General features: G+C 40.5%; 1 protein-coding gene across 1 annotated transcript in view; it reads right to left on the minus strand.

Moving 5' to 3' along the window:
- cntnap2a (contactin associated protein 2a) overlaps positions 1 to 27,965 on the minus strand; it is a gene marked incomplete at its 5' end in the record, with an annotated part of 288,241 nt that overhangs the window by 161,646 nt on the left and 98,630 nt on the right. The window contains one exon of the mRNA XM_080050610.1: positions 9,672 to 9,782. Coding sequence (XP_079906736.1) covers positions 9,672 to 9,782 — 111 coding nt within the window. The remainder of the gene's footprint in view (positions 1 to 9,671; positions 9,783 to 27,965) is intronic.

The raw sequence follows: 27,965 nt of genomic DNA on the forward strand, positions 1-27,965 counted from the left end.
AGGCATTACACTCCAGCCCCGGCCTTGACAGATAACCAGGTCCGTATCAGTGGAAACGTCAATACCTCAAAAAGCCGTTGCAGCAAAGCCATTCCCTTGGGGGGATGAAACACTATCAAAAGGAGGAGAGAGAGGGAGGAGGGTAAGGAATTGGGTTCAGAAGGGACGGAGTGATAGCGATAAGTAAACAGACAGCCGAAAATAAAGATTAAGAAAGCAAGCTGAGCGGACAATGACCAAGCAGTGTGACGCTATCAACAAGATCAGTGGATGGGTTGTCGGAGAGAGAATGACGGGACCGTATGCGTTGAGGGTGTGTGTGTGACAAGAGAAGGGAGGAGAAAATGGAAATGAGTGAAAGTAAGAGAGATTGATGAGGTGAGGGGGGAAAAAAAGGGAGAGATGAGAGGATTTTATGGCTCTGATACCGTAGAGGCCAGAGATGAGATTGCGGTTGGAATGAAAAAAATAGGGAGCAATGTAGTTAGGGTAAAGAAGGTGATAGATGGGGCCAAAAGTGAAGAGGGGAGGAGGAACAGAGCAGAGAGAAAAAGGATTAAAAAAAAACTTGGGAAAAAGAGAAAAACTGCATCCATTCAACACTGGAAAGACCATCAACGAAGAGTTAGATTGCAGGAAGGTTCAAATGACATGGAACAGAAGTCACAGATTGGAAAAGTTATGGGTAGAATGCAAGACAATAAAGGGAATTGAGAGAGGAACGGTTGCAGTACATGTGCAATATGGGGCGATTACTGCACATTCCTCAATACTAGTGGTGCATTGTAGAGATGGATATGTAGGAGGGGTCTTGTATGTCTTTAGCATGGTTTCATCCAATGCAGGCTTACTTGGCATGCTGCTCCTCGCCCAACCTTCTACTTTGCAATCAGACACATTATTTTCACAATTCTGTAGACTTAACTGTTGGGTCAATGAGAAACACAAGGCAACCAGTAAGAGATTTTTGCACACTGATCGGTAATAATTTAAACTTCACCCATGTGGTCCCTGGATTCCCTACTCATTTGACAGATCCTCCAATATACGACCACCTACGTATGTACGATTATCTCAGACGTCCACCTGCACACGTCTCTCATTCCTGATCAGACACCTTCTGTCTCTCTGCTATACTGTATTGTGAATGTTGTGTGTTTTGTGCCAACTCTACCTATGTTTGTAACTTTGCCCGAGCCTGTACCTACCTGCCTGAATCTTGCACTGTTCCTGTAATCTGTTGATTCCTTGCTACTTCTGTTAGAACCTTCTGCCTGTACCTGTACCTGTAGCCTATCTATTTGATTTTGGTACACTTTAGGGATTCCAGAAGTGTGAATACTTCAGAATCACAAGTACAACAATTTGGACGACTTTACAATCCAACATTAAACATTCAGTAAAACGTAATATACAAAATATGTGCACTGTTTGATTGACCAGTGCGGTGCACTGTTTAGATAGGGTCAGCTTGTTTGACAAACAACTCTGCCTCTCTTTGCCAGTGCCCAACCCACCATATTCTCGCTGAAATGACTGAAAATACTCAGTTAAGTACTTTTGACGGTTTGGAGCATGGCTTAAAAGGGTGAAGTTAAGGACAGTTCGATGGCAAGGGAACAGAGGGGGAAAGATGAAGTAAAAGGCATGTTAGGTTACAGGGTTACCAGAAGAAACAGATGGGAATTAGAGGGAGACTGATAGATTGAAAAGCTCATAGAGATGAAATGGTTCAAAAGACTGTGCGAGTGATGGCAAGCATTTGGTGAAAGACAGACTTTAAAAAAGTTATGAGATATAAGAGAGCTGTGGGCTAAAGAGCTTGATGTGAGAGGTCAAGGAAGGAACAAGGGACCCGATTAAAAGGATGTGGGACAGGGAAAAGAAAAATGGACTAGAGAGAAACGAGATGGACAAATGCTGTCATAGACGGGAGAGAAAAAAGAACAGATGAGAAGTGAGAGGGGAGGAGGGGAAGCTTGACAGAGGTTAGGAGGGCGGTGAGGAGTGAGTGATATATTTAAAAAAGAGAACAGAGGCACATTGAAAGGTGAACGCCTGGAGGGAGAGACGTGAGAAGTGGGTAGAGGTTTACAGAATGAAGTGGGGATGGAGGATGCTGGCACTGGGGGGTGGGTGGGGGGGGGGGAGGTTAGGAAGGTGAGAGTGAACTGAACAGAGATGGGGAGGAGAAAGGGGAGGTGAGGCACGTCAGGGGAATGTCACTGTTCTCTCACCTGTCACACACACAGATGTTTGGGGAGGAGAAGAGGAGCAGGAGGAGGAAAGGGGAGGGAAAAGGGTAGCAGAGAAGGTCAAAGAAAACCACTTCAGAGTAAAGACACGAGATAAAAGGGAGAACGGCAAGTAACACAGTGACAAAGATCTTATGGTAGAGGCTCAGGACAAAGGATGGACAATGAGTACAAGTCTAGAGAAAGACAAAAGAGGATAAAGCATTCAAACAGGCTAAATCTAGAGCAGCACGGACAGATGTTTCCCATTTGAGGCTGGTAAAAGTCTTGAGAGTGCTGCTGATGCAAAACAGCTTTCTTAATACTAGCCACTCAAAGCATCAATTTGCGTGTGTTTTTTATTAAACATTTCGAGTCTACACGGAGGCATTAAGTGGAATGATAAAACAGATTAATTGTGGTTAATTTGTCCGATTCAGATGGTGCTGAAACGACAGGTCAGTTAATTGATAGGCCTGCAAGATTTTTGAAACCTGATTAATTTTTTTCAGTATTCAATCAGCCGAAAACCCCAAACATTTAGTGGTTTAACTTCCTGCACGTGAGGTTGTGGTGCTTTCTCGTTATATTTTTTTTTCTCGTTGAAATTTTAGACTATTAGTGAACAACAACAGCAAGTTGAAGATTTCAATAATTTTAAAAATAGTTCCTATGCCAAAACTGATGCTGTTATATTTTTTTTAAATCAGTATATTCAAAATCAAATTCAAATCTTTTCAGTTCCATTCACTTCGGTACTGGCCAAATGGAATTCACATAGTCTCCTTCTGAGATAAAAGGAGCTAGCCGAGGCTGAAAAACAGGGCTGGGGTTTTTTCTCCAAGCTTGCAAAACAAGGTTTTGGTATCTGAGATGACACGGATAACCTACCATTGTTGCAGTGGTAGCAAAGACAGACGCATGTGTTTTAGTAGACTCTTACTGACTATGACTGCAAATAGCAAATATTCTCCCACAAAAGCAGTGCATTTGTCTGTATATTGCACACACATATACGAAACAACAGTTTGTATCAATTGTGCAGTTTTTCAGAGGCATAAACGTAGTCTGTATGTATCTGTAAACAAAGAGGCCAAAGAGGCCAAAGAAAGTTATTAAACCAATAAATATGAACATACAGTAAAATATATAAAAAGTGATTTTTGGGAATGTTAGGGGCATAGAAACATTGACGACCCACAATTATGTTCAGCCTAAGGAAAGGCAGGGGGGTATTATGGGGAGAAAATCAAACCAGGAATTAACTTCTGGGAACAATTGCCGAAAATGGCTGTCTTTTGAAAATATGTGGGTGGATTATTTTCTTATAACACTCATTGTTCCACTGCTTCAGCAGGTCTCCCCACTGTCCTTTCTCTGCTCTGTTCATTTATTTTCAGGCTGTCAAGTTGGCTCTGTCCCCAGTGTTTTTTTTGTCTTTTCGATGATAAAGATGATCAGAGTTCACCTAGCTGCACAAGTCACTGGCTTGTCCATCACTAGTCTCACCAGTGGTAGAAGGTTAAAATGAGAACTAGAATGAGAACATCTGTGTATGTGTGTGTGATGATGACAAAGCTGTTGTTAACTTTTACAGCCCGACAGGGGAAGGACAAAATGTGTTTCAATTCAACTGCCTGACTGGGTTAATGGCTTTTACAGCACTGGTTGTAGTAAATGAGTCTGACGAGAGTGCAGAAAAAAGCAAACGAGCAAGATAGAGCAAAAGAGGAAAAAATCAAGGAACAGACAATGTGAGTGATAATAAAGTGGAGGCAAAGAGTTTTGACAGAAAGTAAGCCCCGAGTTTTTAGAGTAAGTAATTGGGATTTTGCGTGATTTTGGACGAGTAATGAGCAATCAGTGACAAACATTAAACACAAAAAAAGTGACATTGGCAAAGCACAGCAGCAAACAAGAGACAATCTCCCCTCTGTATTTATGTCAGTGTGGAAGCCTGTGTGAGTGGGCACAAGAACATAACAGAATGTGTTTCTGCGCATGATGGCTCTGCATGTGTCTTTATGTTTGTTTGTTCCAGCACCAGAGAGAGCATTTGAGAGTGTGTTTATCAAAGTTGGGGCTTTTCATAGAAAAACCACATTAAAATACAATATAACATCTTAATTAATTAAGACGCTGGGACGTCGCTAAAAGGAGCAGAGAGAAAACAGCTGGTTAGCCCTCTGCTAGTACTTCATCTTTCTGTCATGGAGCAAAGGGAGCGGATGGAGACAGAGTAATTTAATTAGGAGCGGTCGGCCATTATCGATGGATGACTGCAACAGCTAGAGACATCAAACAACTTTGCCAGATGACAGAGAGTGAAATGAAATGCATGAAAAGGGAGCGGGAAATGTTGGTAATGGTTAAGCAAGTCAGAGCTCCATTGTACTGCAGTTCTGACATCCTTTGTTTAAATAAGGAGCGATACTGTGCAACTTTTTAAAACTTTGGAAAGACTTTTAAAAGTATATATCAGAGTGAGAAAAATAATATATAAGATGGGTTCTAGAAAGAAAGAAAGGAGACAGGCTGAGGAAAATGGAGTGTGGGATTGAGAATGTTATTGTAGAAAATATAAATTCTATGGATGGAAAATTAGATGGAGAGAGGAAAGGGGAACAAGGATGTGATGGAAGACACAGAGAAAAGACAGAGCGAGAGAGCAAAGAAAAATTGAATATAAAGATCAGTGGCCACGTGTTTGTGATTAGCGACCCAATCTCATGCTTGGCCACGTCTGCATGGCACAGCAACATCAGATATTCATGCACACAGACTGTGTCAGTTTGCTCATTCCTTTTTCACTTTTTTCGCAAACAGAGGGTATTTATTGTTCTCCTTTGTGCTAGGCTTTGTCCAAAGCACTTCTTTAAATGTAGCTTTCTATGAGTGAAGAGACTATGTCAAAATAACAATTATCAAGTGAACTTTTCATGCTGGCAGTAGCAGTATGATGAACCTGCACTGAGATTAGATTGTGATTGAATTTAGATCCCACTGTAAAATTTGAAGCCAAATTTCAATAAATTCTGGCTGAAATTTTCCACCACAGATGGATCACCACCTATCACTTTAACCGTCCCTCACTGATCTTCAGCTGTTTCTGTTGGTGAGTAAAGAACAAAACTTTTTCTCCCTATCTCTCTCTGTCGGTCCATCTCCTTCTCTGTCTTCACTGCAAACTCCCTCCGATAACGTCGGCTTATCGGCCGTGTTTTGATAAAAAAAAATTCAAAATGATTGACGTAGGCCTACTCGATTTTGTAATTTGACACATCATTAAAATAACAATTAAGATGTTATCATAGATGATGAATATCACACACCCCTACTTCAGCTTATCGTTTCTTTTATCCACGTTAGTCTGTTGTCACTTCAATATGACCTTTCTTTCAACCTCTTTGTGTATTCCTTTCCTCCTGTTCCAACTCTCTGCACTTGTTCACATTCCTTCATCTCTCTCTTGCTTTCTCCCGCTCCAAGCCTTTTCTATTTTAACCTGTGTCCACAGGGTGTCTGTCTTCAGCTGGCAGCTATGAACACAGCTTTGTGTGAGTTGCATATCACAGCTGATGTGCTTGCTGTGTGACTACTGAAAACCTAAGTAGAGCTCATCACTCTTCCTGAAAGTTAAAGCACATTTTTCAAACCATGGCAGTGTATTTAAACCTGCAGTGTGTAGAATTTTGGATTTGTTTCATAGCAGACTTGGTAGAAAATAATTATATCCATTATATCCATTAGTACGTTTAATTTAGTGCATACTAGCTGAAAAAAAATGTTTGAATGATTTGTTTCCCCCTTAGAAAGGGTCTCATTTATCTCTGTACTTCTCCATACCATGGACCAAGGCATGGGCTCCGCCATTTTGGGAGTGTCATGGTTGGAATGTCATCAGGTGCATTGTTTAAAATGTAGAATTGTTCTTGTCCTTGAAGGCCACTGTAACTTATGTTATTATTCGAAAGGGGTGGGGTTTCCCAGGGAGCGTTGCATTCTAGAACTTTCTTGATGATGTCATATTACACACTGCACCTTTAAGCTCCAAAATGCCCTGTGTAAGCAGAGAAAGAGTTTTTTAGAGTTTAGTGTGAATTAAAGTAGTATGGCATATTTTTCCAATAAGGACCATTACATAATGTTTTAACACAATTCACTAGTCACAGGAAGTATTACTCAGCCCATGAAAGCAATTGTATAATGTGCTCTGTGGCTCTGTTAAGCTCTCACTTTAATCCATTAGTTTCATTAGGATCTGCACTAAATTGCCGGAGTACCCCTTTAGAACATCACTGATCTCAGAATGAATTAGATACAAATGATATTACAGGATATCAAACAAAGCCGAATGTTAAAAATATTCTGTGGCCTATATTCATACCTCGTGATGCTATCTGGTTGGGAAACTTTGGAGTTTGAGATGTGAGGAAAGTATCTTCTCTACATTTCACTGAATGTCATCTCAACTATCTCTGTGTCCAAATAGACCAAAGGGTTTTTTTCGGCTGCAAGATAGTGGGCTCACCTTCCCCCGCTGTCTGACACTCTGGAGATTTGCAGGGTCTCATACGTGAACCAGCACTAAGGGAGACACAGTGAGGTGGTTGGAGAAAAGCACATTTGAGGAAGAGCGGAGGAAGAAGAATGATGGTGAGAGGTAAGGAAGGGTCAATCCCTCGAGAGAAAGAGAGAGAGAAAAGGCTGAGCGGGGGAGTGGATGATGACGAAGAAGGGGAGAAGGATGGAGAAAGAGAGGGAACAGGTGGATGCAAGGAGGTGGATTTAAAAAAAAGAAGAAATGGATGAGAGGGAGGTTAAGAAGGATGGTGAGAGTAAAAAGATGAGAGAGAGAGAGAGAGAGAGAGAGAGAGAGAGAGAGAGAGAGAGAGAGAGGGAGGGCCCTGAGCCCTGTGGCAGTGTTTGTACCAGATGACAAACTTGGACAAGAAAACCAGAGCATCATAGTTCTCACAGGATGAGCAAAAGCGCTTATACTAACTAGGCCAATACTGAAAAAAATATGAATACATTATACTGGACTAATGTGAAGAATTATCGATATCACTGCCTCGTCATTAAAGCATGAGCTCTGACTATAATTACAAATGTGTAATCCATTCAATGTGTCTGCTAGTAAGATGTGTTCTTATGGCGTGTGTAGTATTGCCTTATTTTTTCAGTTAAATGATCTTGGAGCACAAATGATTGGAGCCAGTGTGCGGCTATACATGAACTTCTCTCCCTCTTTCAGGCGCATACACACGAAAGGAACATGCACATTCCTATAAGATAGCCTAAAAGTAGCTGTCAGCACTCACAATACAAACTTAATATGGGTTCCTCTCTCATTGATTTTGTGCCTGCCCTGTTCCATAGCACTGGGAGATTGGAGTAGATTGGCTTATCAGCACACACTCGGCACATTTGGCTGCTAAACGTAGCTGCTTGGAGGCACAACTCGTTATGGTATGACTTTGTGTGCATTAGGTTGTAATCCTGTTTTTTGTTAATGTATATGTCTGTGTTGAGTGTAAGCAGTTCCATACTTTTGATGCTGTTATTTTATGAATACATGTGCACATTTGGGGTAAAATGAAGCCCCAACCTCTTATTAAACTTTTAAGTCTATTAAGTCTTATTAAACCTATTTACAGCCTGGTCCACAAAACCATTCTAGTCTGTATGTATAGGTCACATCTCCATGACACCACTGAGGGGGTGCATTTTTTTCTAGCAGGCTAGTTTTTATTCCTTTGGAGGTTAAAATGTATTGGCGCGATCTCTTGAGTGACAGCTCTCCGCCCGTTGTCCCTCACTTTGCCTCGGAGGTATACGTCAGCTAGATGGGCGTATCTCCCTCCCCCCGACGTGAGGCGGAGTAAAAATCTCACAAGATGGCGAAGCGCATAAACCAGGATTATTGGATGCCGTGTGAATAACTGAGGTCAGCACGGATGATACATCCATATTATTTACTATCTATGGGTAAAATAATTTTATTTTTTGTAAATACACGTTTGGCTGTTGGCACCTGTTGTCTCATTGAGTGTGTGCTGTGACTGCAAATGTGTTCCTCTTTATATACATATGCTGTATGTACTTGTTTCTCTTGTTAGTTTGAATGTGTATATTCATAATTCATTGCTGGTGCATTTGTGATCGGCGATGTCTCTGTGTCTGTTTTGTATTGACATGTTTCATATTCTCTGTTAAAATCTGAGAGGAAATGAACAATGCTTATTAGAATTCGGAGCAGACTCTTCTTTTACAGCAGATGAAATGAGATTTATTAAACCTTGCTAATCCTCGCGGAGAACTTTCTCTTAGGAAGTAACCTAATCCTCCCTCCCGGCAAAACTTCTTTGTCTTTCTTATTCCACCCTTGTCATATTATGTATGCTAATGAGGTTGGTGTCCTCATCATCCAAACAAAGTATCATTCTCTAGAGGACACCAAGACATAGGGGATGAGACATAACTTTTTTTAATTTTCCTTCATTCCCCCCGCTACTTTGACATTTATTCTCAGTGTGTATCCATATGGGAACATTTAACATTAAGTCAACATCTGATAGAGTTTGTCAATTTGTCAGTTTATATGAGTTATTTCTCAGAAATAAGCAATCTGCCTTGGTGTGTGAAAATTAAAATATATACATATATATACAAATAAGCAGCTTTAGTAACAGCTTCATTTCACTCAAAGAAGATAGTAAGATGCTGCAGTAAATAACTTATTTAGACCTCTGTGCACTGTAGCGTTTCTGCACAATATCAATCCCAAAGAAACTGGATTTCTATGCTTGAAATCATGACATGTTCCCTCCTTCCTTAAAAAAGAAATCGATAAAAATAAAGCGTGCGGGCCGGGAAACAATGCTGATGCTGTGTGTTTACACTCATCCAGTGTTGTTGTCATTGACAGTTTGGTCTTTATCTCTGTCCTTCTTCTCTTCCCTTTCTTTCCTCTTCTTAGTGGGCGTCATTGTTGAAGGAGGAACAATCATGTGCTCTCTCTGCAATAATTCTATCGGTATTCGGTATGATTAAACACACCAGATTACCTTAGCCTTCCTTCTCCAGCTATGAGGTCTGTTGCCTCAGCTGTAGTATGACTACATTAGATGGGAGAAGTATGAATTATTAATTGTATAAACACAGAGGGGTGTAATTGTCTGGCCCTATCTCTATCACTGCTGTGAACTGATGTGGAAATGAGCTCCAGTCTGAGTCACTGAGATAATGACTGGAGCTGAGGGGGAGACACACAGACAGAAGGGAGATGGACCTGAATTAAATCTTTTATCCCTGTGCCTACAGCATGTGTGTGTACGTACTTCCTTTTATGTACAGTACAACAGTCATGAGTGTGATGAGTGGATGCACATCTGAAGGTTTCTCTGTGTAAGGTTCTGCACTGGTGTGTCTTACCTCCTCTCCTGTTGAGCTTGGCGTATCCGGGTGCATATCCATTGGAGAAGACGGACGAGCTGGTGAAGGCTGTGTGGGGCAGAGGAGAGGCCAGAGCCTCATCACATTTGGCTGTGGGGAGAGACAGAATATGAAGACACAGGAAGAGAGAGATATGGGAGAGACAGAAGAGGAGAAGAGAAATGAGAAAGCAGGAGAGATGAAAAATGGGACATAGAGTTGAGAAGAGTATAGAGGGAGGAAGGAAGATAAAATAAAATAGCATTAGTATTTTTCACATTAATCTGAGAATACACGTCAATGCTGAACTCACATTTATCCAAGTACATGAAGTGGTTTGAAGTAGTCCTTGGCTATTCTAAATTGCAACGTTGTTAATTAAATGTTGCATAAATAATTTCTTGGGTAAGATGTCCTTGAATCATTTCAAGTGCACTCAGCTGAAAAATCCGAAGTCTATGGACTATTTTTCACGTGATTTCACTTTTCTGCATTGTCTGAAAGAGATTTGCCCACAAGAGAGGAAATATGGGCCTAGCTGGCAGCTGTAGGAAGCTGTTTGTGGGTCAAGAACTAAGTCAGGTCAGTCGGACTTGAACCACAGGGGCCTTTGAAACATTGTTGAGTTCACTGGTAAACTGAAACTGAAAAACATCCCCTATAACAAGCAAACAAGGCGTGACCCGGTGCAGCTGCATCAATGATTTAGAAAAAGAGAGGAAAATAAACAAACATATGTTTAAAATAAAATTAATAGGTACATCCCATCAGATCAGGCTCTACACAACACAATTTAAGAATCAAGGTTCTAATGTGCGTTATTCTGCCTTTTTTGCTGCTAAAATGAAATGATATACAGATGTATTCTATGATATCACTAGGCACAACTAGTAAGTGCATTGAACATACAGTGTAAATAATTGGAAGTACTAAAACTGAAAATGATTGTCTCTACACCCAAAAAAGAAAACATTTAAAGTCTTTGCTCATCTCCAGTCACTAATGTTTAAGACCCCAAGCTAAAACATAGTCATGGATTCAGCTGGAAGTGATTCAGAGAGTCCTCACTAAGGAGCATGTGACTTGGATCTCATCACTTAAGTTCTCGGGGGAACTGACTTTAAAATTCTACTGCCAGCTCATTTTCCTGATCGGCTGCTGCATTATAAACTGTCCAGACCTCTCGGATCCTCTGAGACAGGTCTGTTTACGGTCCCCACCATCAAAAACAAGGAAAAAGAGCATTCCGTTTTTTATGCACCACCTATCTGGAATAAATTCCCTAAAACTCTCCACCTCTCTTTTTCTATCTTCACCTGCCTTTTATTGATTTACACTTTGGGTTATTTATTCATATCTTGCACTGCACTGCAGGTGCATGGGATTGTTCTATCAAACAGTTTTATTTGTTTTGCTATATTTTATTTTATTTTAATCTTATATTTTCTTTTGTACATTTAAATCCTTAAGTCCTATTTGAGTGTGCCTTTTTATTCTGTCTTTTCATTTAATTTCTTTTATGCCTTATATTGCCTTGTTGAAAGGTGCTTTGCAAATATATGAATTCCTCAATTTCATGCTAGAAGGTTAAATGTTGGTATGATATAGCAGCTCTACGTAGCTCATAGGAAGGTCCTTTCCATAACACATAACCGTGAATGTAACCATGCAGATATGAGTCTACAAAGACATTTCCATCTTTTTAGCTAGATAAACTCTGGACCCATTGATTTGGAGTTGCCAAGGAAAATAGTTAGAAAATAGTTATTTGCACCATATTGCAGCCCAGGCCAAACTAACTCACAATCCCTAGCAATCTCAAAAGAAATCCAAGAAAAATCACTACAGCAGTGATGAGACACACAAAGGCAGCAAAATGCATCTAGGACAAGTAAATACATAAATATATTCCTGACACACACACACAACGTCATGAGGCTGCTTTTCTCTCTCTTTCTCTCTCTCAATTCGGCCCTTTCTCTCACTCATACGCACAAGCACCAACACAAACACACTCCCCTCTTTCAGTACATTAGGTTTCACACAGTGAACTTGTGAATGGTCTGTCAGGCCAGGTAGAGGCACTCAATAGCTCTCTGTCATGCCCATGTGTAAGTGTGTACGACTGTGTGTGTGTGTGTGTGTGTGTGTGTGTGTGTGTGTGTGTGTGTGTGTGTGTGTGTGTGTGTGTGTGTGTGTGTGTGTGTGTGTGTGTGTGTGTGTGTGTGTGTGTGTGTGTGTGTGTGTGTGTGTGTGTGTGTGTGTGAGGGAGAGTATAGAGGAAAGAGAATGGTTTCTGCGTCTGTGCTGTTGTGTACAGTACAATGTGGATGAAAAGCAAAGCTGTTTCCTTCTTGGGCTGTTGGCTTGTCAAACATATTATGTTGTGTGGGTGGGCTCATAGAGAAAAAAGTAACATCATTAAATCCTTATAATGTGTGTGTGTGTGTGTGTGTGTGTGTGTGTGTGTGTGTGTGTGTGTGTGTGTGTGTGTGTGTGTGTGTGTGTGTGTGTGTGTGTGCGCGTGTGTGTGTGTGTGTGTGTGTGTATATGAAGGGGAAATGGTCTGCAGCCTTCATCCTGGCATGAAAGTGAGGTGCATATTTTGCATTGCTGCTTGTTTTGAGATACACTAAAAGTATTGAGATATCTGGCACATTGACCTTGCCCTGGTTTGACAGCAAATTCCACTATACATAATTTGGTTGCTGTCTCCCCATCATAGTAAAAAGCAAGGATGAGGGGTTGGGCAGTGTCATTGTGTCACCCACTTGTCATTGAGTATGTGTGTACAATTAGGCTTATAAAGGGTTATTTACAAGTGCTCCTTGCATTAGCTGCCATATGGGAGAAAGCAGGCTGGCTTCTTTCTGTATAATAGCACAGTTTGTATGTCATGCAAGCAAATGCAATGTTTTCAAAATGACTTTGGTCAGCTGATGTCATCTGACTTCAATAAACGTTTTAGTGATGTGTCACTGCTCATCTCCTTTTGCAACTGTGTCATTGGTGCACCTCTCATTGGTGCAGCAGCTGGTCATTGAATTGGGAGAAACCTTTGGTTCATGCTCGAGTGTCTGAGAAATTATTTTTGTACCTAATTGATGAAAATGAGAACATCTACCCTCCAAACACACACACAAAAGGTACTTAAGACACAGTCACACACATTTGCATGCATACAAAATCCTCCTGCTCTGATCCACAGACACACAATAGTCCTCTCCAGCAGTCCAATGAGTGTATCTATAGGTTCCTTAAGGCTGTTTTCCAGCTACACATGCAACGTCATGAAGGGATGCAATGAATGGGAGAGGAGAGTTAATGGAAAGAGTGGGTGACAAAGGAATGAAGGTATGAAAATAAATATATACTGCATTTGAATTATTTCCTCAGAGCCATGTTAACTCTCTGAAGGGGCGGATCATATAAAACGATTCCTGTAATCACCGGTCTAGCGCTCCCTTACAAGATGTAGATGCTTCTGAAAATAATAACAACAACAATAATACAGCACATGATCACTGAGGGCTGTTTCAGGAAGCAGGGTTGATAAACTCTGAGTTCAACCCCGCACTCAGAGTCGACCAACTCTGAGATGAGCAACTCTGGGTTTTTGGTTTCAGAACAGCGGACCAGCGTTGGGTCAGTCAACTGAGCTTATGGTACGGAGAATAATTAACGGGGATATTATCTCATAACTGATCTAATCACCTCTGCAATTCAGAAAAAATCAGGGCAACACTTTTTTATCAAGAGAATCATTACGCTTCCGTTTGAGAAGCAATAGGCCTAGTCTATTTTAAAAAGTTACACATATCAGCACAGCAGCAGCAAAAGTTTTAAGCAGGAGCGGCACAACATTGCTGACAGTGTTTTATATTTGCTGTATAATATGTTGGCAAGCTATAATACTGTGCAGTAAACAGACTGTCGTTCCTTGAGTGAAAGACATTAACATCAAATCAAACGACAAATTAGGTGACAGTTTCCATTGTAGAGCCTGATTGATTTATAACCAAATCTATTTTCCTCAAGTGATCTCAGTTCAAATTATTATATCATTTATATTCATATTAAGCTATTTAACGAGGCTCGTCTGTGACTTTGGGAACACACAAGTGAACAGTAACGATCGCGTGCAGCCGCAGCGTTACATTTCAACCTGATGGAAATCTGTTCAGTGGCACAGATGTTAGAAAACTCCTGTTAATAAAAAAAAAGAATGAGATGCAACACAAATAGGTTTATTAATCTGAACGTAGAGCTTGTTCACGATGTGTAAGGCGGCCGCCTATATGAACGACACGAGGGCTGAGAACAAGGCTACTGGTCAGATAAATTATCGATCAAACGTAAAATCATCAGGAAATGATCAAAAGCAGTGACAGTGACACTCTTTCTTCAGTCGGAGCTGCAGTGTAAAGTGACACAAACTCAGAGTAGGTCAAACCACCTATCCAGCAGGTTAGACTCACGGCGCATGTTGCCGCAGTAACTGACTCTGGATTGCGCTGAAGCTTCTTCCTGAAACGGAAAACCCAGAGTTTCCACTAACTCAGAGCAAATAAACTCTGAGTTGCCTCAAAACCCACAATACCTGAAATACCCCCCTGGCCTGGCTGGATTGGTTCTGAAAACATGTCTGGGTGAAAATGTGTTTATCCTCTGAAAGCAGTGACATTAATATAGCAAACTATTATCACATAAACCTCTTGAAACTAAGCATTAACATATGTAATTGTAATAGTGGCAACCCCTCCTTAGGAACAGGTGCTTCACTCTTAAGCACTAATTTGAGTTAAATACACTCAACGCATGCTAATTAAACACTCTTCGCACCATGGCAACAGCTCATCTTAAAAGTTTGCAGAGATGTTAGACAGTTTAATGAGGTCAGTTCAGCTGCCAACACCTCATTCTCTTTGCACCTCTGGTTGTGCGGCTTATTTTTTCTACATGCTGGTTTTACTGGGTCCCCAGTCTCCTTCTGTTCTACTTTCCTATGATAACACATACGATTGCATCCCTTGCTTTGTGCATCGTACAGTTAAATATTCAATATTTAAATGATGTCTCTGCGGGCTTCTCCTCTGTACATTAAACCACAGGTCCATCTTTTTCCCAGGTAAATCTTAAGCATGCTCCGTGGATTCATGTGTGGACCAATAGCATAAAGACTTACAATAATGTTGCATCATGATGAAACATGAATATAAATAGAGTTTAAGCCTGTTAGGATTTATCTGGCTAAGTTCAAATGCATTGTTCATTAAATGTTAATTTTTCTATCAAAAACTTAATGACTAAGTCTGAGGTGTGCATATATACAGCTGTATGGAAGTTGAATTTCAGCATTGGTCTTTGATGTACAATAGCCCATTGTCATTCAAATTTTCACATTTCTCAAAAACGAGATTAGGATCTCAGTCATTTTCTCTCCCTGTAATTGAATTGCTTCATAACCTCAGCCATTCAATGCTTTAATACTGTAATGGGCTGTGTAACAACGTAAAGAAAGAGTTCATTGCAATGTCCTGTTTTACGCTGTAGTGTGGTGTGTTTGTAACCTTGAGTCTATCAGATGAAACAATCAAGGTCGGAACAAACTGCTGATGGGCTGAATGTCTTCAATATGTGGTCAGTGTTTCAATAAAACTAGCTAATTATTCTCTTGGTTTTATTTGGATTGTGTATTTGCAAACTACGGGGTCTATATTTCCTACTTAATTAAGAACTATTCTCTGCAGTACATTTTATGACAACAAATCTCAATAGTGACAAGACTGCCTTTAGCTTAAATTATTTATGAATAACTATTCAGAAAATATATGAACAGTATGTATACCTGCATAAATTGAAAACTACAATTCTGGAATTATCTGTACAATGATGCCCTGGTAAATTAATAAGAGTGGAGTAGGGAATTTGGGTTATGCTACAGCCTTAAAATGACAGACAAAATACCTTAAATTGCCTGTTTTCCCATTTTCAAGCATCTTTAAGTAATGCACCTTTACCAACAACAGTAATATACCTAAGTGATTTATTGCTTTGAGATGATTAAATAGCAGTGGAGGGTTTCCCTTGCCAGGTATATTGCATTTATATGAGAAAGAGTAGCCTCTGTGTTTTTTCTATGAAGGAGATATGTATTTCACAATGCCACCTGCTGCAGAACACAAACTGTATTCCTGTAATATAAAAGGAAATTGATTAAATTAAGCAATGTAATAAGGACCCATATGCATGCCTTCACAAATGAAGACATGAGGGGCAAAGTAATACGTGCAAAACAAACAGCAGCTGAATTGTGAAAAAAAACGTACACATTCATGAATGCATAACACATGGTCATTTGCTCAGGTGGACTTTACTGTGAGATTGTAGCTCCTGCTATTTGCCAATGTCTCAAGTACAAAGTAGGGTTTTGTATGTTAAGGTACTTTAGGGCAACCAAAATGACTACAATATCCATGTGCAAATGTCAGCCTATTCCCCCGACAGCAAGAGACCGATAGTTTTACGCCATATGGTATTATAAGAGAGGAGAATCAGGTTGGGGCAGTATGGGAGGCTAGGGAAGAGAGAGATTGATATGATGAAAAAACATGAATAGGGAAAGAAGACAGGAGGAGAGAGCAAAGCAAAATGGCTGCCGTCCGAAGCCTTCTTAGTGACATTTGCAGCAAGGCAAATACGGATGTGGAAAAATATCAAGCAAGAGATGTGTCAGCCGGCCGCCACCATTCAAGACCAGAACCATGGATAGACAGCATTTGGCCAGCTTGTTCAAAGGGTTTAACATCGCTGCCACATTTCTGGAGGTAAAAGGACTTGGACACAAATAGAGCAAAATACATACAGGATGAAATTCTATTCTTCAGATTAGATGGCATAAAGTCACAGATTGCAGACACAAAACTAAATGTTGGCATCCAGAACGTTACTAACACGGGAAAGGTACTGGTCCAACCTCCCTTAGCAAGTTGTTGGTTGGGTCTTCCAACAAATATCCCTGACAGACACAGTTTCCAAGTTTTTAGAACCACGACAAAACACTGGGTTGATTTTTCTAGTCTGTCTTCCTATGCCTCGCCTTCTGCATGCATGTTTTAACAATGGGGTCAGGAAGTCAGTCAGCCAGTAAAGAACATTCAGTGTTGTTTGCCATACTGCAGAGCAGACCAAGCGGACAGAAACGCTACACAAACCTGTACTATCTTTAATCATTGATTGTGAAACCTTTGTCTGTGGAGTGTTGGTATGGTGCTGTCAAGTCTTTCCTCTCAACAACAAAGAATGCTGACGTTTTGGAACTTGGGGGGCTTTTTCTGGACTCAAGTCGTGACCACAACAGTAACTGTCAAAAGTGCCAACAGTTGCACAGAGATGCAGCTTGACTCACCAAACTGCAAGAGTTTGAAAGTTTGCTAATGTGCACACCTTTGCTCTCTGGTGTGGCTGGGAGAAGCATGGGCCTCTGTTTTTCTTTTTTGTCCAGATTTATGTTTATTCTGACAAAGTCAATCAGGAGTAGTTTGAGGTGGTCTTTTTTTTTTATTTTTTTTTTTGCCGTTTATCTCTTTATTAGATAGACCTGGAGAGACAGAGTTGAAGTGGAAAAGAGAGCAGGACATGCAGAGAACTGACCAAGGCCTGAGCCTCTAGGGGACGCTCCAACCACTACACCACAAGTGCCCCCCGAGAGGTGGTCTTTAAACTAATTGTTACAGAGAGTGAGGGAGTCTGTACTCCCTTTTTTCCAAGGCCATTCACAGTACTTCTCTTGTGAAAATTGAGCAAGTTGTATATTGTGAGTCAAACAAAGTTCACAGCAAAAAGCATGAATGTTTTAGTATTAAAATGTTATAATATATAAAGAAACAACGTTTCGTTAACACTAATTGTTTGTGTGGTCCTGAAGAGATATATTTAATCTATAGTAAATAACCTTACATAGATAGGAAATATAGGTTATCAACTAATCATTTAGAGAAAGATTTTAATTCCTGGCCTGTTCTTGTTGTATACACATGCTTTACAAAACTTTCACACAGGAGAACTATGAACCCTCTGCACTAAATTAAATTCCTGTCTTTTTTGGCTACCTTGACACTTATCAGTATAATTTAGCCAGGGCAAATTACATGCACGGTGGTCAAACCTGGCAAATTGATGCAAATCTGATTCCAAAACGTTTTCAAAATGCATTGAAGTTGCTCATCTTGTTCATGGAGTCACAAAAAAAGAGTTTAAAAAACGGTCAAATGGCCATTTGCTAATTAGCTAGTTACATATGCCTGTTGTCCTGTCCACCTGGAATTGCATGACAACAGGTCCCAAGTGGGCTTCACAAAGAGCTATAGGACACAAATGAACAGATGTTCTGCAGTATACATAAAGCCTCAGTAATTGGCATTACAGATGGTGGTTCCTACAGTAACATTTGACTCTGTCTTCACTCCACAACCAAAATTATGAAGTAAACACATGTATGACTCATTGTATGACATGCAGAAGTCATTGACACTTAAGCAGGGGAAAAATTGTATATTTCTATTATTGAAAAATGTTTTAAAAGGCCTTGTGAAATTTCTCACATCTGGTAGTGCTATGGATTCTTATTTCTTCAGTACGAGTGGGTGAAGAGGTACACAATCCTGCCAGTGATTTCACACTATTCCCTATTCTACATCAAGTGGTAACACGCCAAGTCATGCTGCAATGCGCCAATAAATGAAAAGGAAAACGGCAAGACAACCTTGCAGGAAGAAGGTATGAAGGCAAAGAATTCTGGATGGAATATTTGTGAAAATGTTTTATGAGCAAAGGCATGCATTTAATACATTTGTTGTGGCAGGTTACCATTTAAATGTGAAGCAAACATTTCTTTGAAAGTTTGCCCACACACAAAAAAAAACAAATTAGGTTTGTTTACAACGAGTTGTAGAGGATAAACTACACTAGTTTCGTCAGAAGATGGCGGCATAGCCAACATACTCTAACAAGAATGTAATAAAAACTGAAATAAGTACATTTTCTAAACCGGAAACAAAATAAATAGGGACAGAGGTCTGCAAGAATAGGTTTTAATTGAGCTAGTGGTTATTGTCCTTTCAGTGAAGAAAAAAAAGGCTATTCACCATGTTTAATATACAGTATGCAGAGATTATATATGCACGCTGAGGCATCAAGGGCAAATTTGCGGAGCAGAAAAAGCTGATCACATGAATTAAATTGGCCGCGTTTACCAGATTCGATCGTTCTTTGGGACCAAAGAAGGGTCGAAAGAAGGGTTCGCCTAAGAAGGAGCGCTAAGATACGGGTGTTTCCCAGATGGCTTCTTAAGTGCCTTCTTTGGAGAACGCGTAAGATGAAGCGAAAGAAGCTCTTTAGTGGGAGCTGTCCACCGCAATGGTGCTGAAACTGAATAAATCGATGCCAGGCGAATCGATCACCCACCTCTTTATCAGCGCATAAGTCACACACAGCGCCCCGTGGTCTCCCCCACACAGGTGGAATTAGGCTACGCATGTATCGTGTGTGTGTGGGGGGGGTGTGGGTGCGGGTGTGTGTGGCAACAAGTGTATAATTAGTAGTAATCAAGCCCATTAGCGCATATATACCCCGTGGATATAGGCACACACATGTGAGAGTGGAAGAAAGCGGCATCAAAAGAAACAAGCGGGCACCGTTGTTTACCGAGGAGGAGATGGGCGTCTTAGTGGACGAGGTCTGGCAGCACCGGGGAGTTTTATTCGGGGGAACAAGGGGCAAAAAGAACATCACGTGAAGAACCGTGTTAGGCAGGCCTTAGCCGAAAATATGTCCCCCTCCAGCCCATGTGGCCTGCGTGACTGGCGTGCTGTGAGGAAGAAGTGGCAGGAGTTCCAGAACCAAACAAAAAGGAAGAGTGAGAAGGTTTCACTAATCAATCTCCCTTCGTTGCAGGTGATGCAGACGCCCAGTAAAGACAGCGCGGAGTAACCCCTCCCCCATATGGTTTCAATAAACTATTTTGGTTTCTTTTCAACCATGTATTGTGTGGATCATTTTGCATTGAAATGAGGGTGTCAAATCTAGCAACAAAAAGTCCCGGGCAATTTGTAATTTATCTAAGCGTAGGTTAATGACGTGTGTGTATTGTGCGCCCTTTCAACAGCATTCCAGTGTCAGACTTTCAGGTAAAGCACCCGGACACTGCAGCAATAATCATAGTGTGCAGGACGTTACATGTAGCCTACATCTGCTGGTTCTGTTTATTTATTTCAGCCTTCAGGCCTGAGAGTTGATATGGGTGATGTGGTGGTTGTGGGTTTATGGTTTAGTGCTCAGTGCTTGGTGACTGGTGGTGAAGAGGTAGGGGCTGGGGTTGGTGGACCTCAGAAGAGGTTGATATGTTCCTAAAAACGCAGCGCAGCCAGGGGCTGCATCTCTGGGCTAAAGGCAAAATTGCAGCGGGTTGCTCTGGATGTGTGGAGACACCAGAGTGATCAGCCGTTGGATCTCCGCACAGGGCAGTACTTTGCCTGGACGGCCCGGTCTGATAGCACGTCCAGTGGGGAGAAGTGCCGACGCACGTATGCATTTATGTAAATCGTCTGGCTTCGCGCACGGCGAGGCTGTTGGTTCGCAGCGAGAAGGTGTTGTATTGCAGCCATGGTTTCTCACACGCGCGGACTTTGGCAACGCCTTTATAGCAGGTGGAGCCGCTCTGGATGAGGTTCAGCTGAGTTCAATTAAATCTGTTTCCTTGATATCTGTGAAATGCCACAGGATTGTTGATGTTTTTTTTTTAATGTGTAGTAGTACCATAAACTCACATGTGTGTGGAAAACGAAAACATCTAATTCATTAAAACATTTTTTTTCTCTACTATTAGTCTATGTTTATTGCGTCAATGGTCCGCATTGAGCATTGTTTTATTATTTCGAAAAGTGGAGGAAATAAATTTCCCTGATGCGGCATGATCACTGACGATTTGGTCGCTAAGAAGGTTGTAAGAGTGGGTCAGCTCCATCTTACACTTCCGTCTTAGTGAAAGAACTTCTTTCGCTAGAACGAATCTGGGAAACGCATTCTCCTTTCACAGCGTTCTTAAGAGCGCTCCAAAGAAGTACTTAGCTCCAAAGAGGCTCTTAACGAATCTGGGAAACGCGGCCATTATCGCTACGTCAGAACTTGATCAGCAAATGTATTTCCATCTCCGATTGTGCACATTAATGCTTCTTTGCATATGTCAACAACATCCTCAAGCGAGCGTGAAAACTACGTAATGTGTGTATCACCCTTTTTAATGCGATACTCAAAAATGGGCAAAAAACATTTGTTTTAAAAGGAACTGTTCTTTCAATACAATGCAATTATGTTGGGCAACTAACATTGAAGTTACTCAGTAAATTTGAATGTCAGCTACACAGCAGTATTGCATTGCATAAACACACATTAAGTGATTTTGGTCACATCTTGTATTGCTCCGTTGAGTGGGTGATCTTCAAGTCTTCCACAGCTTATGAACACATCACAATCCAACAAGCATCACAAAGTCACAAAGCAGCCGAGTGCAAAGTGCTTTGATTTTTTTTCACAATGGATATTGCTCTGACTTGTAAAACATTCACACCTGGTTAAAAACAAAAAACAACCTCAATTTGTATTGAATGAAAAATAAATATTTTCAGAATGTTTTTCACTTTTAACTAGATATCCTGCTACTCCAAAGAATAAATAAACACTTTTTTCTTACACTTTATAACATTTCATTCAAAATAGCCAAAACAAATATAGTGATTTTAATCCATCCATGATAGTTTGTTGTATTACAAATCCTATTTCTCTGTATATTCAGTTTAAACTTTGTAATGTTATATACACAGTATACTGTGTGCACACGGCTCCCGCAGACTTGTGGCATGAAATAGCTAATGGCAGTGGAGTGAATAAACATCATCTAGACCCCAAAGTGGGAGCACATTCCATTTAAATTCATACAATACCCCAGTGAGAATTAAAATGACCATTTAACTGTGTGACAAGGTGCCAATTTTTTTTTCTAAACATGAAATGTGGTTTGTAAAAACAAACCCTCTCTCTCTTCTCTTAACAGTTACTAGAGAGAGAATAAGGGGTTATCATATTTCTTATTTAAATAGTATCCCCTCAGGAATAGCTATTACAAAATATTGGTTCTTTTCATTGAGTAAAATTCTATTGTATATGATAATCAAGGTTTTGCCTTTCTCTGTGCATGTTTGTTTCAAATGACATATCATTTCTCAACCCTGCTGTTGGTCCCATTTACAACAGCAGGGTTACACCAACTCTCTTTCTCTCTTTAGAAATGTGTATGATGTATATGCACAGCCTCACTCACTTTAGCTAGGGATAAGGTACCTTGTTATTATGTTCTACGTTCTATGCTCTATCTACTTTTACCCATCTCTCATATATTTCCTCCCCTTTTGCTGCCCTTTTCCATGTCTGCTCTGTGTGAGTGTGTGACTAATAAGATGTAAATAGCTATTATTCCCCCTATCCTTCTTGGAAGATGTTTAATTTAATAACACAATTTCTTCTCACGCTGCTTATTCACTATAAACACTTTCACTCTGGCTTATTTTCTTTTCAAAACTCCAATCCACTGCCTTTCCTGACCACTCTCCAACTACCCACATCAACCCCCGGGCTTGCTATCTCTTTGCTTGAGCCGCTAATCTATTTTATTTTGGGGTCCATTTTTCATGTCTTGGAACCCTCACCAAACAATATTTGTCAACAGATCTGGTGCCCTGTGCCAATGTGAGCACAGACCAAGCGCATAATGAGATGTTTTGGGTGAAGCAACAACTCATAAACACATGTGTGTACACACACACACACGCACACGCACACGCACACGCACACGCACACGCACACGCACACACACACACACACACACACACACACACACACACACACACACACACACACACACACACACACACACACACACAAACCTTTTCCTTCTTGCTTCCCTCTATATTTATAAATGATCTGTCAAGTGAATTTTGAACTAACCTTTGAAATGCAAAAACCAAAATGAATGTGGATTTTTGCTTCATGAGAACAACCAACAAAACCAGAACATTTTTAACATTGACTAAGACTATAAAACACACTTGGCAGCATTCAAATACAACAACTAATACAACCATCAATGTCATTTTACAGCCAACATTTGGTCACAACAAACATTTCAAAATGTCAAAAGCCACTTTTCATAAAATACCAAACCAAGCCCTCAGACTGTCTTAATAGCTGACTCTATACTCCTTGCAGTCAGTTTGTTGTAAAAAACATTGACCAACACTTTTTTCAGTTTGTCCAATTATGTAACCATGGACCCTCCTCAGTCTAACATTCAGTTATACCAGCTCAATAAACCCTTGTGGGTCTGCTGTATAGGTGCATCTATTATTTATCTCTGTAATTAAAGGGGTGCCCAGGATGACTGATTTTCTGTGCCATTGATAATCCATGGAGCCTTGGGATGGTTTATGGGAGGTCTGTGGTGACAGGAAGGCCCCCCTGGGTGGAGTCCTCTGGTGTTTTTTGATGCATTTTTTAATGGGACATTGGGCCGAGGGCGCAGATGATATGTAGTTTTATATGAGGGAGTTAGAGAGAGATAAGAAGAAATAGAGACAAACAGACAATAGGTAGGATGGACATTAGAGGAAAGGTAATTATAAATCAAAAGAGGGAGAACGAGACTAGATTTAACTAATGAGAGCCAAGGCCAATGCAAAGGCATATTTATCAAAATGGGTTGACCAGAAATAAAATTAAAAAGTTTGCTTTAAAGTACACTGCTCAACAAGGTCAGCAGCTACATTGGTATGAAGACCAAATAAAAGAGGTGTGAAGTGGCAATATGCTTATCTGTTTAACCTGCCCTCTTGGTGCCAGGCCAGATCAGTTCTACCTGCTTGATTCAGTGAACTCTCAACCAGAGCTGCTCTGCTCAGAGCAGCGTGAAGCAGAACACCCTGTCGTTGACTGATACACTCTGCTTTACAAAGACTGTGTATGAATCTGTGCACAGGTGTGCATTTGAGAGTGAGCGCAAAGAAATGACAGGTTCAAACTGTCAGAGAGAAATGGAGAATTAGACACTACATACTGTACATGTATGCATGAGTATGAGTATGGCATAAGGGCATAACTCAAAACAGCATGTTGAGGAGAAACTTCAACATGCTGAGTGTGTGACCAAAAGCATTGCTGATAGCTACAATTGAACAAGCTTACGCGCCCCACACACATCCTGCGTCTACCTCTGGAGCGCGTCGCGTTACCTTACTGCTGCCTCTCTCGGACTTTTCTCGGACACACATGCAACGTCTCAGCAGCTGCTGCTGCAGCGCTGCTTCTAAAAGCCCTATCTTTCTACATAGAGTTTTCATAGATAATTCCCATTAAAAATGAAGTTCTTTCATGTCATCTATGATGCATATGATTTATATTGAGTCTGGACAGTAATCCGTGCGTCCCATTGCCATTTTTTTTCTTTTTTTTTTGCCATATTTTCGCTTGTTGGAAGTTTTATTTTGAAGGGGACAAACCAGGAAATGGTGAAACTACAGCGAAAGCTGCCAGTATGAAGTCACTATGACTCTCAGCAGAGTATTTCAAAAATCACTTTACTGATTTATACGGGAGAGAGAGAGGGGGGTGTGGTCGGGGAAGAAGAAGGCCGTAGACACAGATAGAGCAACGGAAAACTGTTGCGCTCATCATGATCTTTTTTATTTCTTCACTATATTGGATCTCTATATGTGTCATTTATCCAAAAATGAAATGCCAGAACTAATTGAAAATTAGGTTTTAAATCCCTCGGATTTTGATTGCACAATTAAATCGTGAAATAAAGGGATTATTCGCGTATACGATGGACTGAGGGATGTTTTATTTTGAAATAAACACACCGGGTAAACGTGTAACTAGAGTGAATGCTGCTGGTATGACTGTCAGCAGAGTATTTCTCTATCAGGTAAAGCACAGAGACGCGAGAGAGACGCGCTGCTCTCAGAAAAAAAATAAGCGAGCCTCCTGAGGTGAAGGGGAGCGTCGCTGCAGACGTGCCTCCGACGCGCCTCAGCAGTGCGTCTGAGGTTGGATGTGTGCTCGCTCTACATTGATTTCACAGTCTGTGACAAAAAGTCAGACGCAGACGCGAGGTAGACGCGCAGTAGAGGTAGGATGTGTGTGGGGGCCGTTAAGTGGCTGCCACAATAAAAGGTGTGGGTGTGATGAAGGCCAAATCTATACATAAAAGTGCCAGGCAAATTTGCGGCATTGCTTTCTTTCAATTTGCATCCCCAATTCGCATGCAATTAGCCCTTGATTTACTAAGTGAGCCGCTCATTACGCAGTCAACAACTGGCACTACCTTTCAGCCGCATTGTTTGAGTAAAGGAGCAAAAGATCAGGATGAACAAAAACAAAAGTTTGCAATATTTTTTAGAGTAAGGCAGAAGATGAAAACAACTTTGTCTCTTACAAAAAAATAAATATCCACATTTTCCAGTGGTAGAGAATCAGGCGATCAACTGATAAAGTCAAAGCACAGATTTTAACAGGTGGAGATGGTGGATGGTGCAGATATGGCCACTGCTTTACCAGAATCCATAACTGCACTGTAATGCACACTATTAAATCACTCATAATACAAAGTGCATTAGCATCCCATGTTTAGTGAACAAAATAATACAAAGCATTACTGTTGTTGTCTTTGTATCATTACTGTTCTCCCTTTCTTTGTGAAAATAATGTTGTTTGAGTTAGTTATTAATTATTTAATATATTTTTGTGTTCAGTGGAGCTTCATAAAGTTTTTGTTTGTGTGCTGTTATTGTGATTTCAGTGAAGTACACTTTTATTATACGTAGATAATGCACCTGCATTGTTTGCACCCTTTATTAAGACAAGTGTTAAAAATTCATGCTGCATATTTAGCAGGACACTGTTCTTCATCTGGTTTGAAAAAAAATGCTCCCAAACCAGACTCTAATGTGAAGCTGCTATTTTCATGCACACACCTTGCAGAAGTGAAGAGAAGTGCTCTCACGACCACACGTGAACTTGCATACACGGTTGTCTCTCTCATTTCCCCAAAAAATATATATATAAACATTGTTTAAATCCATAGTGATGTGCAGTATCCTTTAGATAACGGTCAAACTGTTCATCCAGGCTGTTTCCCCCTTTTGATACATCACATGCACAATGTTATATGTCTACAAAGAAGGAACAACAGCTTGGTACATCGTGATTGAGAGATCTTGTTAATTATTACTTTTTAATGCTAATATCACTGAACAGAAAGAAGACTTTTGTGACAAATTTCAGTTTCTTTCAGTAAAAGTATGTTGTTGTACAATGCTCAAAAGCAGCAGAGGATAATTTACCATTGTTCCTCAAGTGGGAATGGCTTTCATTTCAGAGGCCATTAAAATACCATCTCACATAGACCATAGAGGGACTGTGGTATGTGGCTTATTGGTTAGTGAGTATATTGGTTTCAAAGGAGCTCAAACAGATGCAAACACAAATGCAAGGATTGTCTGTTTAAAGAACCCAGCTATCATATTAAAAAAAAACGTCAGTAACACTGAGCTAGTTTGGTCTGAAGACAAATTGAAAAAGATGAAAACTCAGAACCTAAGTGTGATGTACGTGTAAGTAAGTATACTGGGCATCTTCCAACATTCAATGTGGCATTAACTAGCAACATGCCCTGTTTACAGAACCAAAGCGTACAGATAGGGGATTGTGAGAAGATGTTCCCAGATTTTGACAAATAGTGATTTTGATGAAAAGTGTTCTCCAGAATCACTGACTCCACCTTTAAATGACAGTAAATACACGGTGTAGTAATCAGATGCTTGGGATCGTGATATATGTGTTATAGTAATGCCAACAACGCACTTTACAGTGTTTAGAAAATGAACAGGCAGCAGTAGCTTTTGATCTAGGAAAGCTGCAGGACTGAAGAATTCTCTGGCTGCCAGTCTGTGCCGGTAGTAATTACGTTGATAAGCATAGTCCATGGTCAAAAAGTGAAATGGATAGATTATCGATACCTGCATACACCTTCAATTACACTACTGGATTCCAATTAACGACTGGTCAAGTTATTTCAGTAAGACCAAAGAAGCCCCATGATTACTTAAAGTGTAGGTTGTAGACACTTCAACAGTATGCATTACAGAGGGTTTAGGGTTTAATCAATGTCAATGAAGAGGCTGTATGATTGAAAAATATAACTTGACGCTGTGCATTTATTTCTCCTTGCCTACTCTCAGAGAACGGAGTATTGCTTGTTTATCCAGCAATAAATTGTCTCCAATAGCAAGTTGTAAAAATGTGCACACAAGGCGTGCAGAGGTGCAGGGCACAGACACGCGCAAGCAAGCAAGCCTTCCCCCACATCACGGCAGTGGGAAACTGTAGCATGAGATCCCATGTGTGAAATTGTGTCTGGTAAATCATAACTAGGGAAGAGCCACACCGATCAAATATAGCAAAACACAAAGATGTTTGTATTTGCCTCAGTGTTTCCGCTAGAAAAGATTGGTGTCAGTCATGTGACCTGTAAGGTTTCATTTTACCGGTCAAATGGGAAACAATTCAGGTCAAATATTGATAAGCAGGGTATCTAAAGAATAATATCATCAAAGCATGTAGATTTACAGCCTACTATATAGAAATGTGGGCTACTTGCAACAGGCAGAGAGGCCAAAACAATTTAATCAAAGCACATAACATGTAATGTGCCGATCTGAATCGAGGCATATTTTCCATTTGCAAGGCAGAGGAAAAAACAATAACGAATTCAGATTTTGCAAACACACTATGTGTAAACAATATGTCAACTCAAAACCGATTTTCGACTCGTAGCCTACTAAAGTCTAATCTCAAAATTATTGTAATAATACTTTTATTGAAAATGGAAGACGCAACCGTGTATGCGAGTTCACGTGTGGTTGTGTGCGCGCTGCAGGTGTTTCAGTTGTGCAATGCATGCGTGCACACATAGCAGCTTCACAAGACAGTTTGAGTTTTTTTTCAAATGGATTAGAAAATAGTACAGAGCAAATTATGCAGCATTAAGTTATAACACCCATCTATGACTATGATGTTTAATCACCTTACAAAGAAACACCCAAAGCCTTCATCCGAGCAAAGCAGCATTTCACATTGACACCTCGCCAGTGTGAGCGAGTGAGCCGACGTGCAGAAAAACTCAGT

This window comes from Ammodytes marinus (genome assembly GCF_949987685.1).
Source record: "Ammodytes marinus genome assembly, chromosome: 21".
In the NCBI taxonomy this organism is placed as follows: Eukaryota; Metazoa; Chordata; class Actinopteri; order Uranoscopiformes; family Ammodytidae; genus Ammodytes; species Ammodytes marinus.